This window comes from Pan troglodytes, chromosome 7 (assembly GCF_028858775.2).
Source record: "Pan troglodytes isolate AG18354 chromosome 7, NHGRI_mPanTro3-v2.0_pri, whole genome shotgun sequence".
NCBI lineage: Eukaryota > Metazoa > Chordata > Mammalia > Primates > Hominidae > Pan > Pan troglodytes.
In genome coordinates, this window is record NC_072405.2 from 116,946,000 (window position 1) to 116,962,700 (window position 16,701).

General features: G+C 34.3%; 1 protein-coding gene across 14 annotated transcripts in view; it reads left to right on the forward strand.

The window, feature by feature from the left end:
• OXR1 (oxidation resistance 1) overlaps positions 1 to 16,701 on the forward strand; it is a 303,412-nt gene that overhangs the window by 261,960 nt on the left and 24,751 nt on the right. For 12 of the 14 annotated variants that reach the window (XM_001158863.6, XM_009455785.4, XM_054656937.2 and 9 more), the window contains one exon: positions 2,891 to 3,053. In XM_001158863.6, coding sequence (XP_001158863.2) covers positions 2,891 to 3,053 — 163 coding nt within the window. Of the gene's footprint in view, positions 1 to 2,890; positions 3,054 to 14,760; positions 15,032 to 16,701 lie in introns of those variants that run through there. The other 2 variants (XM_003311882.6, XM_003311881.6) reach the window with 2 other exon arrangements.

The following is a 16,701-nucleotide window of genomic DNA, read 5'->3' on the forward strand; positions in this document are numbered from 1 at the left end:
TTGCCCCTACTTTATAATTTGCCCCATTTTTAATTGCATTCCCTTTTGTAGTTTATTATTTAAAAATGTGAACAAATATCCAATTTGGGTAGTAAAGAGACTTAAGATACCTTGGAGCAAGAAGATTCATCAAAATATTATTTGATATAGCTCCTTCCTGAAGGCAGCTAATGGTGTATAATTCCTTTATATTAAAAATTCTTCAAATATTAAATATCTTCTATATACGTGACACTAAATTAGCTACTAAAAGGATGTAGTGGTCTTCACAATATTTGTGTGTACCCTTTGCACAATTAAATTTTTCATCATAAGTTTTAAGCGGTTGTAAAAGATGTCTATTGTACTATCTTGTCAATTTTTACATTTTAAGTAAATAGTGTTACTTATACCCAGTAGAACTGAAACATTATAACAACTTTCCCTGTACTATTATTCACTTAAAATTACTTTAACAGTTAGACATTGCATCATTACTTTTTCTCTTTAAACTTGTATTTCCATAATACCACCTCACACAAACTCATTACAAGGTACTATATTTTTATCCCCATTATAGTTCTTTGCAACAAACTACATATACTTAACACATTTACATATCTGTGTGTGTGTATATTGAAATTGCATTTATTTTAACATTTTCTGTGACTTTTGTAAAAATAGTAAAGGGTTTAAGGTTTTAGGCTACCTGCAAGCCAACAACTTAGTCTGCCTCCATTTGGTGCATGCTGGGAGAAAGCACAAACATCTGTACAACAGCAGTAATCAGAGCATCAGCAATTGTGTGATTTCTCTGTACCTCCTTTCCCACAAAGGATGTGAAGAAGGCCAAGTGACAGCTGCACATACCTGGGGTTATTTTACAGAAGAGGAACCATAAGTTTAGGGAACCTGAATTTTTATAACGGACAGTAAGCATGGTTACCCTTTGCTAGACAGTAAGATACTATCTCTACTTCTAAGATAATGCTACACTAACATACTTGAAAAGATACTGCTGAGCAAAGGTATTACACATAAAAAGTAAAATATCATAGGAAATGCCTGTCTTAAGGAGATAGATAGACCTTTCCTATATCCATTGATAGATTAATATGTTTCATTGAAAGGATGAGATAGGACTCAGCATCAGTTCTGCCTCTCCCTTTTATTTTTCTTTATAAGTACTGAGAAGCTTTGTTCATAGAAAAGTCAGTGAGACTGAAGAGAGTTTCATTTTAATAATGTCATTCAATTATTTAAACTTGTTTCTATATAATTCCAAAAATTAATCATTTTTGTCACAATATTTTTAGTGATCATCAGTGAACAACTCCATTGAAAACTCCTTCAGTTTTGTGGAAATCAATTAATGAGAAACAACCTGACATACAGAAGGACTTATTACCCAGTCTTTATAATCATTTCCTGTCTCAACACCAATCTTGGGCAGCCTAAAAGTTTTTATACTGTAGGGCATATCCCATTGTAAATTCTGAATAGGTGAAGATATGCCCTTCTTTTATAAATTAGAAAAAGTGCTTTAGTGAAAGCAGATAACAGGAAATCTGTAAAATATCTTGACCATACTGTTTTTAGGCAGATTATTATGAGCAAAGAGTAACATATGGAAATTGGAGATACGCGAATTGATTCCCTTAGCACCATCTTACACGTTTGTGTACCTCTTGGAAAATCTTTATATGTTGCTTTGGAAGACTACAGCTTTTAGGCATAAAATGATAATGCTCTTTTCCCTTTTCCCACTCCACCATATATAGAGTAAGTACAATGTGTGTCTTCCACAACATTGGCGTAATCTTAAAATATGATTTGCATAATTGATGAATACCTCAAAGGGACAGAGCCTGATATTCAAACGTTCCAGTGATGTTGAAATCACTACAATGAGAAATGTAACTATATTTAGTTAAAATGGACATAAAAATTTAGTTTTTCTCATTATTCTTGGTTTTAATATTTACATGGAATTCCCTATTTTAATATTCATTCTTTTATCTTGGTTAATATTCATTACAAATTAGTATTATTAGGATTCTGATCTTTATTGTAGACATAAAACTTAGGAAAACTGCTGCATAGATAGTGAGAAATTGATAAAAAGGTAAGATGTTACATTGAAAGATAAAATGTAGCACCTTTTAAATATGTTAGCTGCCACGTAAAGAATGGCAATTTTAAAAATTATTATATTGAAAATATAATTTCTAGAACCATGGTTATTAACTGGTATATGTTAGCTGAAAGTTATATAATCAATTTTCAAAAACATGTTAATTAAAACCAATAAAACATAGATATTTGAAATGTATGTGTGACTCTCAAATACGTTTATCAGGGAATGTAACAACTGGCTTTAGTGTAGTAAACAAAACATTGAAAAGGGGAACCTGAGATTTCTAAGATTAGATCATCTGTCTCTCAACACTGTATGTTCCTAGTATCATTTAAAATTTAAGGACATTACATTTCTATTAACTTGGAAAATTCTATGTAATGTCTCAGAATAGGCCATTAATAAATTGTTTACTTGTATTTTAGATCATTAGATTATTGTAGGAATGAGGTCAAAGTTGTGTATCTAATTTCCTTTTCCATCACTAGTGTCTTTAAAGAAGAAAAGCATTATAATATACAGCATCTGAATTAGTCAAACACATGCCAAGGAAAATCTTAATTTGGTTTTCTAAAGAACAACCTGACAGAATATAGCCAAATAAAATTTTTAAGTTAATGCCTTCCTGATAGTAGACCTTTTATATTAATATAAAACAATATATTTTGTGTATATTTTAAGTCTTCAAGATTTATCAAGATATTTTACAAATATAATTTTGTAATTCTGGCAGCACAGAATACTAGGTATATTAATAGTCACTTCTCCTAACAGGACAGATCACTTGTATGCCTTCTTCATTCAGTGGAGTCCAGAAATATATGCAGAAGATACTGGCGAATATACCAGAGAACCTGGATTTATAGTAGTAAAAAAGATTGAGGAGTCTGAAACAATTGAGGATTCTAGTAATCAAGCAGCAGCCAGAGAATGGGAGGTAAGGAGAAAAATATGAAGATTTTAGTCATCTTTTTAGTTTGTATGAATTTATAGCTTTATGGTAGTACAAAGTATAAGTGATGTTTCCACAAAAGAGGAATTTTTTTAAAGGTCAGGTTCACTATCCGTGTTTATTTGTGGTTATTGAATGAATCTGAATAGTGACTTTAATACTATATTTGTCATTCTGCTTTTGCTTTAAAATACTAGAAAACCCACTAGCAATAAAATGACTTTTATTGAGTGTCTTATAGAATATTTAGTTTAGGAAAGATTAACATTATGGCAAAGAAGGAAATAATTTTAATTTTGCTGTTATATTAATTTTCATAAAACATCGATTTCACATCTGATTTGTTTTAATTTCATCTCCTTCATGGAGGAGGTACGGCAGTCATTTAACACATCTGTGCATAGTATTTGCATAGCATCTATACAAATTACTACTCCTTTCTATGTTTCAGACCTAAGCATTATCTTGACTTAAATTTTTCAATAATAATTTTAAGGAAATAAGCAGGTGCTAATTTTATAAAGTAGTAGAAATTTTATATGCTCAAATTTACTGAACTTGTTTAAATGGTCAAAGTTATACTAACAAACTTTTTGTAACTCCTCTTAGATATATCTTAAGATTACGTATTACCTTTTACATGCTTTGTCTTATAAGGTTGGTAGGGTGGCAATATCTGTTGGTGTTGCCTAGATTAGTCTCTTCTTGATGCATTAGAAAATGTAGAGCAGATGCCAAAATGTTATAATAAATGTAATCAAATTTTGTTATTCATTGGGTGTTAATGTTTGTGGCTGTTAATGTGATATGAATGTATCTTGCATGCACTTAACATGTATAGTAATTGAAGGTATACATGGCTTGTCTTTTGTTTAAAATGCAAACTGATTTGGAATGTGTCTAATTTCATTCTGTGTAGTATATACAGCATCAGTTTCTACTGTGACTCCAATATAAGGGAGGGAAAGAAGAACATATCGACCATGTATTTTGGGTTATTTTAATACTTAAACCAACATTATCAGTCTTCATACCAGCTTTATTCATAATGGCCCCAAATTGGAAAGTCTCATTAGCAGGAGAATGGATGAATACATTTTTGAATACTTACAGAATTCCAAATAACAATAAAAAAGATCTACTGGTACAGGCAATGACATGGATGAATTTTACAAATAATATGTTGAGTAAAAGAAGCCTGACACAAATGAACATATACTATGTAATTTCATTTACACGAAGTTCAAAAGGGCAAAACTAGTCAGAAATCCATCACACTACTTGATACTGGGCTGTGACAGGGTGGCTCAGGGACAGGAGGGAACTTTATTGCGTTCTGGGGATATTCTGTATGTTACTCTCAGTGGTGGTTACTTGGGTGATTACATATGTAAAATATATATAATATATATAACACGTATATAATATATATATGTATTTTATATATATATATATTATATACATCTATGTCCCTGAGCTGTGTTTTTAAGATTAGCTTTAGAAGGTACTTAAAATAGCCCAGGTGATCAAAGATATGTACCTAACTAAGGCAGCAACAGTTGAAGGTAGAGTGGAAGGTGATGAAATAAAGCTAGAAGAAAAGGTATTAGCTAGCTAATTACACAGGATTCAGTGACAACCTGGTAACCATAAAGTTATCTCCAGCTTGGGTGGCACGGTGGATGGCAGAATTGTCAGTCATGAACGGGAATTGAGAGCTTTCTCTCCATTGGGGTTGGAGTACTTAACTTTGGAAATAAGAGACTATTGACTATTTTGATTCAAAGGAACTGTCTCAGTTTCTGTGCAAGACTCTGCAGGGTATAATTTCTAAAGGAAAAATAAATCTCCTCACCAGTCCTTTGACCGGAATTGGTGCAGTTCAAAAGAAAATGGAAGAGAAAAAAATAATTTTGGAAACTCCTTGCTACATTGTCTGAAAATATTACCGCAGTATCCAGTATAGTAGCACTAGCCATATGTGGCTATTGAGTACTTGAAATTCATGTAATGCCACTAAGGGACTGCATTTTTAGTTTTAATTATTAATTAAAAACTGATACTTGGTTCCATTATTGGACAATTTTTAAATATATTAGGAATAACTTAGATATATGATCTACTTTTTCAACTGTAAATTTCATGAAATCTAAATATGATCTAAATCAGTCTAAATCTAATTAAGGTCAAGTATTTCCTATGAAAATTTAGTGCCTGAATTGAGATGTGCTGTAGTGTAAAATATTCTACTTCCTATAGCCACTAGCCACATGTAACCATTGAACATTTAAAATGTGGCCAGTCTCAATTGAAATGAGCTGTAGTATAAAATACACACTGGATTTTAATGACTTCGAATGGAAAGAAAAAAGAATGTAAACATCTTGTTTGTTTATACTGATTAATATTGAAGTGATAATATTTTGAATACATTAGGTTAAATAAACTATATTAATACAATTAATTTCACTTTTTTAATGTGGTGTCTAGAAAATTTACAATTGTAATGTATCTTACATTATATTGCTCTTGTGCAGTGCAGGTCTATGCCTCATGGATACTAAGTGCCTAAAAAAATGTTTGTTAAACTAGGGAGGCCGAGGGTAACAAATAAAAAATGTTTGTTAAACTAGGGTGGATCACGAGGTCAGGAGTTTGAGACCAGCCTGGCCAATATGGTAAAACCCTGTCTCTACTAAAAATACAAAAATTAGCTGGACGTGGTAGCACACGCCTGTAGTCCCAGTTGCTCGGGAGGCTGAGGCAGGAGAATCACTTGAACCTGGGAGGCGGAGATTGCAGTGAGCCAAGATCACGCCACTGCACTCCAGCCTGGGCAACAGAGTGAGACTCCATCTCAAAAAAAATAAATAAATAAAATAAAAATGTTTGTTAAACTAATGAGTACTCGTTTAAGTGAAAGAGTAATTTTAAATGTTAACATGATTTATTTTAAAACAGGAAGAATTTGGCTAAAGCCCTTATATAAAACAGTAGTACTTCAGAATGTGCCATGATGTTTTTTATTTTTTTGTTCTACAAAGGAATGGAGAATAGGTGTCCTAGAATTTAGGATGAACTTGTTATGGCTACCAACTTGGGCATCAGTTAGATTTAAACTAACACCTCTACTCACTGTTATTCTGCTTTAGTGATACTTAAAAAAGATCTTTATTATCCCTGACTGTTATTCAAGCAGAAATATATTGCTAGCCAGAAATGTATACATTGACTGGGGAAGTTTGTATATGATAAATTTGGTAAACTTATTGTTTGCTTTTTTCTCCCTTTCCCTATGTAAGTGTCATAAGGCAGGGATTTGTCAACTTCATACACTATTATATCTTCAGAACTAAGAATTGTATAGGCATATAGTTCATTCTCAATATTTATTAATGGATAAACTTGGGCGTAGATTAAAATTAAGGTATAAAGCTTCTAATCTTTCAAGATTGCTCTATTTCCTGAAATAAGTTCTTACATCAGTTGTAGTAAATATTTTTTCATAAAGCCATAGATTCTGGACATTTTAACTAATAGTCCACAGTCTGTCATTTACATTTTTTTTTGTTCTGTTTAAACATATTCAGTGAAAGGGAATTTGTTACCTCAAAGGGCAATACTTTACATTTTAGGACAGCTCTGTTAGAAAGTTATTTGTTACAATAAGCTTAAGGAAACATATCTTTGTAAATTGGATTCATTTATCTTTATTCTGTCTTCCAATGCAAGTCAATAACAACAAGAAACATTTTCTATTTACTGCGATAGTGTGAAAATGTTTGTCTTCCCTTTTAATCTTGTTTCAGAATTATTTTTTCCAGTACTTCAACTGTTTAACTTTATGAACTCTATTCAGATCTTATTCATATCAGTACCCTAAAATATGTTAAAAGAGTTCATAAACTATGGCACCCCAAATTACTAAAATGTACACTTGGGATAGCAGGGAAAATTCCGTAATATTTTAAAAAATTTTAATTTCCAAATATGAACATTGAAGATCAGTCCTATTGAAGACAGACAGAAACATATATTTACTAAGAAAAAGAAAATTTAGCCAAATTTTAAGGTGGTCAGGAGTAAAAGTTCCTAATGATAAATCAGTTCCTAAGTATTTGGATAAAGGATCTGAGAAATACTGTTCTTACTGCTCACAATGTGTAAAGGACTGAATTTCCTCTTTTTGTAGTGTCACTTTGTATGCCACATGATAAAGAGTACTTTGGTGTGGGCCAGGCGTGGTGGCTCACGCCTGTAATCCCAGCACTTTGGGAGGCCGAGACAGGTGGATCACGAGGTCAGTAGATCCAGACCATCCTGGCTAACACGGTGAAACCCCGTCTCTACTAAAAATACAAAAAATTAGCCGGGCGTGGTGGCGGGCGCTTCTTCTTGTAGCTACTCGGGAGGCTGAGGCAGGAGAATGGCGTGAACCTGGGAGGTGGAGCGTGCAGTGAGCCAAGATCATGCCACTGCACTGCAGCCTGGGCGACAGAGCGAGACTCCACCTCAAAAAAAAAAAAAGGAGCTATGCCTGAATTAATTGCTTCAACATGGCTGCTATTGATAAGAAAGCATGTTTTTAAACAATCAAGGCACAAAATGATTAAAGAAACCTTTCTTCATAGTGAACCAAACTTATGTTTTTGGTGTGATACCCAAATAAAAGAAATATGCATTATGAGTCTTGCTTTTGGGGGTCTGATAACCTTATTTGATAACTGAGAAGGAACTACTTATTACAGTCTTTCCCCTGATTTCTGCCAGTATTCAACACAGGAAGTCAATAAGTATATCCAGTGTTGTGAGGATACTGTTTGATGTGGGGCTTTGCAGTTCTGTGATAAATATTACTTTCTGTTTTTTGATACAGATTTTTTTATGCCTTTCCACTGAAAAGGGAAGTGCTCTAATGGCATTTTAACAAATTGTCAGGCAAGTCCTGAGGTGAAGATGAGGCAGAATGCCTATTGACATCTGCTATTTTGTGATGATCGCACTTTTGTTCAATAAATATACAAAAATAAAAGATTAATAGTAAAACAAATTCACATGTACCATTCAGCTTCATCAGCTTATTTCTTCTGTGTCCCTCCTTTTCTCCAATTGTTCATACTTATTCAAATGTCATAAAAATATTTAGAATACATGTAATATGTACAGTATGTATTTTTACAATTTGTTTTTTGAGTCATGATCCAACTAAGTTCTCAAATGCTGCAGTTAGTTAAAATATCTCTTAAGTCTCTCTAAATGTAGGTTCCTCCTCCATTGCTTTGCTTTGCTTTTTTATTTCAGTTTTTAAGAAATCAGATTTTTTTTCTGTAGAATGTCACACAGTCTGGAATTTGCTGTTTGCATCCCCATAGTGTCTGTTAACATATTATTCTACCACTTGAATGATTGATAGATCTAGAGCAATACACTTAAGTATAGATTATCATCTTTATTTTACAGATAATTTCTTTGTATTTTTTTATTTATTTTATTTTTTTTTGAGACGGAGTCTCCGTCTGTCGCTCAGGCTGGAGTGCAGTGGCGTCATCTTGACTCACTGCAAGCTCCGCCTCCTGGATTCACGCCATTCTCCTGCCTCAGCTTCCCGAGCAGCTGGGACTACAGGCACCCGCCACCATGCCCGGCTAATTTTTTTATATTATTAGTAGAGACGGAGTTTCATCGTGTTAGCCAGGATGGTCTCAATCTCCTGCCCTCGTGATCCGCCTGCCTTGGCCTCCCAAAGGGCTGGGATTACAGGCGTGAGCCACCGTGTCTGGCCCAGATAATTTCTTTAAGCTGGTTTTTTATTTGGCTAAAATTCTCTTAGTGGTTAATCTCTAATTCAGAGCCTATACCTTTTCCACCATACCAAGTACTCAACTTTGGCAGAACCTTTGCATCATGATGGGGAGCTTTCAAACATATCATTGCCAAGGTCACAAATCAGACCAATTAAATCAGAATAATTGGGGCTAGGACCTAGTTATCAGTGTTGTTTAAAGCTACCTAGGTAGTTACATTGTGCAGTCAAGGTGCGAAAACTAGTATACCACCATGCCACAACTTCAGGTGTTGTGTTAAACATATACAATATTAAGACTGTGGAAGACTCTTTAGACTATATTGATTATAATATAGATCAGCTTTTGAGTTCCTGTCATGCAAGTTATATGAAATATTTTTCATATTCCTTTCATCTGGGCTGCTGCATCAAAAACATAAATTTGGTTCACTATGGAAAAAGGTTTGTTTAATCATTTTGTGCCTTGATTTTTAAGAAAACATATTTTCTCCTCAGTAACAGCTATGCAGATACAATTGATGTTGTCATAGCTCCCTTACATACCACAGGACTTCCATCATGTTGTGTACTCAGAGATACTACAAGGAGAGGAAGATCAAAAAACATACCAGGCTGTAAGTCAATGATCTTTGAACTTTGTCTTCTTCAACTTTGTCCATCAAATACCCTTTAAAATTTAATATATTTGGCAAGTGCCTGAGGATCCAGTAGTATAGCTTAAAGGAGTGACCACCACAATAAGCTCAGATTCATGTAAAACTTTTCATTCAGCTTTATAATTTATTTGTTGTAATATAAAGATGAATTTGGAATTTCTTATCATGAAGTCAAAATGGTAATACTGTAAGTTGAATCACTTTTATCCTGCCATCATTTATCATGAGACATTACATACCCCTGGACAATATCAGCATCCACCCCAAGTACCAACTTCAAGAGGCTGTATACTAGAATTTTCTGAAAATCAAGGATTCATCGTGTCACATGTTCAGTATGCCAGTCTTGCTGCTTGACCACACAGGCCTCAAAGGTGGAGCTTTTTATGCTAACATTGCTTTTTGGTTCCTTTCCTTTGGCTTGACTTTTCCAATCCTTTTGGGATAAAAGCTGGCAGAGAAAGCTTTCCAAAATTTTTCATCTCTAATTTTATACCACATGTACTTCAGTATCTTTCATACTCCAAACCTAATTAAAGTATCCAGTTCTCCTAGGATGATAAATAAAAACAGCTAAGAAACTGGTTTTATTTAATCAACTTTACTTGATTTATTTAGTCTCCCATACATTTACTTGATTAAATTTTAAGAACGAATTTACTAAGATTATGTGTTGATAGGGTGTGTAACAGTATTTTTCATTCTTAAAATGATTCATATTTGAATAAAATTGCTCTGGCTTCCCTCTTGCTTCTCACCTTTGCCAAAATACTGATAAAAAGACATTCTGTACAATTTTGGGGTTTTGAAACAACCTGTATCTTTTTAGGTACATGACATTAGTCACATTTTCTCAATAATTGAAGTTTAGATTATTTAAGTATAAATGTAAATATGTTAACTACTTACTATATAAACCTCTATACTATTATTCAAAATATGTTAGAATCTGCCTTTCAGCTTAGTTTTTAAAATAATTTATAGTCTTTCCATTTTGACTTTAGTATTTAGTGCTGTCCCTTTTAGTTATATATAACCCGTTCTTAGCATTGTAGGCCATAACATTTATCACATTATGTCATTGTTGGATTTGGTTTTTCACTACTATGTGGTGATTGCCTTGTGGAGCCAGTTCTGTTTTCACAGCTATCATTAAGTAGAGTTATGGTCAGGATCATTCATTAGGTTTCCCAGAAAACTTCTACAACTGTGGTTATTGCTGCAACTTTTAAGAAACACCTTATCAGGAGACTTCCCTTGTTTGGTTAATATCTTATTTCCTAAGCTGACAGGCAGTGAGTATTCTGGTGTTCATTTTATTAAACATATGTTTTCTATTATTATTAAGGTACAAGTAACACCAAAATTAAAACTGAGTTAATATGTTAAACGCACAAAACCCTCATGATCTCTTCTCAGTCTAGCCAGCAAAATCCACATAGAATTAATTTTGTCCAAAAGTGAAGGAATTCTTTGTGTATAAAGTCACTACATTGAGAAATCACATTTCTCAGATAAAGGGAATTTTTTTAAGTATTCTTTTTTTTAATACTGATCGAATAATCAAATAATATTACAAATTATAACTCCAGAAGAAATTTAATAAATCTAAAAAAGAAATCAGAAGGATTAAACACTTAATTAGAATTTATTAGTTGATAGGTACTGACTTTCATAATATGGTCATGCAGCACATAATGACATTTTGGTTGGTCCCCTGAGATTATAATGGAGCCGTCTCTTAGTGATGTCATAACATCATAGTACAATGTATTACCCTCTCTATGTTTAGATATATTTTGATACACAAATCCTTATCACTGTGTTACAGTCACCTATAGTATTCAGTACAGTAACGTGCTATATGGTATGACCTAGAAGTAATAGGCCATACCGTATAACCTAGTTATATGGTAGGCTATTCCATTTAGGTTTGTGTAAGTACACACTGTGATGTTCACAAAACGAAATTGCTTAAAGATGCATTTCTCAGAACATATCCCTGTCATTATGTGATATATGACTATATTTCTATGTTGAGAAACCTGTATAGTTACAAATGAAACTTTTAGACTGTTTATGTTTTCTTTTATTAGCATTTGGCACCCAGGTTTTATGCCTAATATGGTCTGTTTTGACTACTGATTATGTTATCTTAAAGTTGTTATCGACCTCAGGAGAGTTTTGAACTAGTGTTTTGCTTTCCCTGGTAAAAATATTCTTCAATTGCTAGCCCAAAGTTACGAGCTATAACATTTCCATTAAAAATCTTTATCTAGGCCAGGCGTGGTGGCTCACACCTGTAATCCCAGCATTTTGGGAGGTCAAGGCAAGCAGATCACCTGAGGTCAGGAGTTCGAGACCAGCCTGGCCAATATGGTGAAATCCCATCTCTATTAAAAATACAAAAATTAGGCCAGGTGCGGTGGCTCATGCCTGTAATCCCGGCACTTTGGGAGGCCGAGGCGGGTGGATCATGAGGTCAGGAGATCAAGACCATCCTCACTAACACGGTGAAACCCCGTCTCTACTAAAAATATAAAATACAATAGCCAAGTGTGGTGGTGGATGCCTGTAGTCCCAGCTACTCAGGAGGCTGAGGCAGGAGAATGGCATGGACCCAGGAGGCGAACCTTGCAGTGAGCCGAGATCGTGCCACTGCACTCCAGCCTGGGCGACAGAGCAAGACTCTGTCTCAAAAAAAAAAAAAATACAAAAATTAGCCAGGCGTGGTGGCACACACCTGTGATCCCAGCTACTCAGGACTCTGAGGCAGGATAATCACTTGAACCCAGGAGGCGGAGGTTACAGTGAGCAGAGATCATGTCATTGCACTCCAGCCTGGGCAACAGAGCAATACTCCATCTCAAAACAAAAAACAAACAAAAAAAAAACCTCTAATATAGACTGTCAGAAGAGGATTTATGGGTGACAGACTAGTTTATGATTTTAAATATTAAAATTCTAAAATATTACTTTATTTTTAAATTTATTATTATTTTTTGAGAAAGGGTCTTGCTGTGTTGCCCAGGCCAGAATGCAATGGCACACTCACAGCTCACTGCATCTTCGAACTCCTGGGCTCAAGAGGTCCTCCTGCCTCATCCTCCTCAGTAGATGGGACTACAGGCATGTGCCACCTCATCCAGCTAATTTTTTTTTTGTAGAGATAGAGTCTTGCTGTGTTGCCCACACTGGTCTCAATCTTCTAGGCTCAAGTAATCCTCCTGCCTCAGCCTCCCAAAGCACTGGGATTACAGCCACCTCACCTGGCATAAAATAATAAATAGTGAGTAGGGTAAATTATATATTATAGCTTCTATCATACCATTCCCAACTCAAATAGGAAGAGATATAAGGTAATTTAATAACTTCAGTTCGAATAAAGTAAAGGAAAAGGATTATTAAATTGAATATCTGAATTATGAGAACAGATTATGTTCAACTTATAAACTGGTAGTGTTTTCAAAAGTGCTTTGTTTTATATCCCATCATGTTATAATAATAACAATTGACATCTGCTTCAAATTCTTGGATATCTAGGCAAATTTAAATGACTTAGCAATATGTGTTATAAATACTACAAAAACAGAAAGGGCAAGAAGGAGACTTACTGAGCTCATTTTATGTTTGCCTGACACTGTATTTATAAATTTGGATGACTTCGAGAAACAGAAAACCACACTCAGAATAGCTTAAACCTGTTGTTTCTTGAAGTGTAGTTCCCAGACCATCAGCAGCAGCAGCACCTGGGAATTTGTTAGAAATGCAAATTCTCAGACCCCATTTGAGTCTGATTAATTAGAAACCGTTTTTGGAGCCCAGCATTCTGGTATAACAAATACTCCAGGTGATATTGATGCCGGCTAAAACTTGAAAGCCACTGATTTAGGTCTCTAATGACTAGTTCTGTCCAGAGATGAGAGCCAGCCTCCTCAGAAACACATGGCTGGAAGGATACCTGAGCAAAATCAAGGCCACTTTAGGAAGGAGTTGTAAGGGTGGATATTGAATAGGCAACCAACAGAATAGACTATGCCATGCTTGGTGGTTTTTGGTTTTGTTTTTAATATCTCATTTAAACCTCATTTTGGAACACACATCGTATTTGTTATTTTAGAAAATGTAGCTGGAAGTTATGACAAGCTTTCAAAATGCTGCTTCCACCACCACCATCACCAAATTATATAATATTGCTGATGGTTGTTAGGAGAGTCTGTGATGGAGGGGTGGAGTGTGACCACAATGCACTGTATGTAGAAGAGAACTTTAAGCCTGGTGTGAAGATAATGATGATGTTCCTATGAGGGACTGTGGGAGAGATTTTAGGGTAAATGTAGTGGGGCTGAATGAGAGGAATAGGGGAAATGGCTGGTATGTGGGGGAGGTAGGGTGTTACTGTGGGGTGTGCTGTGCCCTGTGTGAGTGCATGCTGGAATGTGGAGGAAGGAGATGGGAGTGGGGGTTTGGTTGGGATGCAGTATTGCGTGTTAGAAAGGTAGTGTGTGTGTGAAAAGGTGGCATCATGTGTGCATACAACAAAGTGAAGTGGAAGGAGCTGCTTTACCTTAAAATGGAAGAAATTTTCAAATGTATCATCATGATATTGATACTCTAATTAAAACTGAATTCTAGATAGTTTTAGTTTATATATATTTGTAGTTTATATTTAATCTTTAAAAAATTCACTTCTTTGCTTATATTCAAAATATCACTGGTTAGTGAAGTATATGTAGGCATAGTGAATATAACTACCTTTTCAAGAAATTAGATGTTAGAAAATGCAATTTAAAAACAGACTGTGTAACAGGCAGAGGGATTTTCAGGTCACTTTGAATATTTGTGTAGGATTTATTTGTAGCACATTGGCTTGGTTTTTACACAGTCATTCTGTAAAATTTTAGGGTGGAAGAGTCCACAAAAGGCATCTTATTGCTTAAAAAATGTTCACATAAAAGATACAATCTTATAGTACTGTTAACTGTAAGTAAGGAACATAATTTTATGACTATATGAACAAATGTTCATTAAAATCATTCATGTGCTTTGAGAGCCTCTGGAAATTATATTTACTACTTTTTTGTTACTGGGTTACTTTTAGTATATTCATGTACTGATGTTTGGAAATATAGGCTCTGTATCTTTAAAGTTTTGAGCCCTTTCTTTGCACATTTGGGTACAGTGCAACCAAACTTAAGCATGGGAAATTCTCTCTTCCCTCCCCAGCTTTACAGCCTCCACTCAGGACTATCATTGCTATGGATACTACTTAGTGATTAGCTCTCTCTCTTGTCAATCAAATCTTTGTCTCTAGCAAACTGTTTTGTCACTGTAGTAAGGCTCTAGTGCTGGAAATTTATCTTTGACAGAGGAAGAATGCTTTTGAAAACAGTTCTTACGTGATTTTATGTAACTTAATTTGCCCTGGAAAGGAAATGTCTCGTCTCTGGTATGGGAAAAAAGGGAGAAGACATCAACCAATTAATCATAAATACACTCTGGTAAATCTTAGTCAATTATTTTAATTTGTATATATACTAGTCTTTTCATGGTGACATTATGAAAAATTATACAATTTCTGAAAGTTTAAGCATAGAGGATATTTATAGAATACAAAATTTTAGGATTGTACAAAGTACCTTGAAGTTGTTTCTGTTAATTCTGAGTATCTTCAAAAAGGGAAATTAATAAGGGACTGTAATTTTGTTTCATATTAAGTGTTTTGTATGTTCTACACCAACAGGAAGATATCAAATCTTAATTGCTGCCCTAATGTTTTTTATTTTAGCTTAACTTTTTAGAAAAATATTCAGAATTTTCTCTTGCTTGAAAATAAATTGAATAGAACAGAGTAAATTAATTATTATTGACTGGATCTCAAACCAGATTCTTTTATGATATTGTTTACTTAAGGGTATAATTTTAAGAATCTGACTAAAAGGTTTTTTAAGCTATTCAAAAAGTTTTCAGGCAATGCTACCTAATACAAATCTTTAAACAATATCCTAGTAAGGAAATTCAGTCAACCATACTATTGTAAGAATTTTGTTTATTTTTCTGTATGTGTACATTGTTATAAAATGTATTGTCCATTGCTCTTTCTGTGGTAATTTGGGATTATATTTTGCTTATGAATGTTTATTTTATTTTTACTTAATTGTAGATGATTTAAAATCCAATAAGGACTTTGGAAGATGCCCCCAAAGCAGCTTGCCGCCCTTAAATGTTAAATGTGTCAAAATATTAAAATTTTAATAGGTGTTATTTTTAATTGTAATTTCAAAATTCATTTATATGTTACATTAGCACAGAGGGATTTAGGCACCTGAAATGATTGAATTTTTAAAATTTGTGATTAGATTTACCAGAGAAATCAGTTAACACCGTTGTTTTTTTTTTTAAACCAAGAACAATGAAGCTATTCATACATTTTTTTTATTTGAAGTTTGAATAATCATTTATTCTTAGTTTGCAAAGACTTCAATACAGTTTATTACAAATACAAGCAAAATAAATTGTGGGTATTCTGAAATTTATAGGTCAATCTAATTAATGTGCATCAAACACTTACATTTATTACAGTCACCACGTCCAAGGCCTGTTCATTCTTTATTTTTATTTTTATTTTTGAGACAGGGTCTCACTTTGTCACCCAGGTTGGAATGCAGTGGCGGGATTTTGGCTCACTTCAACCTCGGCCTCCTGGGCTCAAGTGATCTTCCTGCCTCAGCCCCCCAAGTAGTTGGGACTGCAAGCATGCACCACCACAGCCCACTAATTTTTTTGTATTTTTTATAGAGACTAGGTTTCGCCTTGTTGCCCAGGCTGGACTTGAACTCCTGAGCTCAGCTCAGGAGATCTACCTGCCTTGGCCTCCCATAGTGTTAGGATTCCAGGCCACTGCGCCCAGCCAAGTTCTGTTCATTCTTATGAGAGGCTATATAATTTTGTCAGATACTTTATTTCATGCCTGAGCAGGAATGCTTCCTACTCATTGGTCATTAGCTCTGCCCATACTTATATGTTATTTAATTGAACCCTCACAGTAACCCTGAAAGTTTAGTAGAATTATTTCCCATTCTGAAGACTAGTTGAAGCATGGAGTGGTCACTGAACTAAGTTGTCATGTAGTACAGAGACAGCTTGACCCTGGCACATATTGTAGTTCACC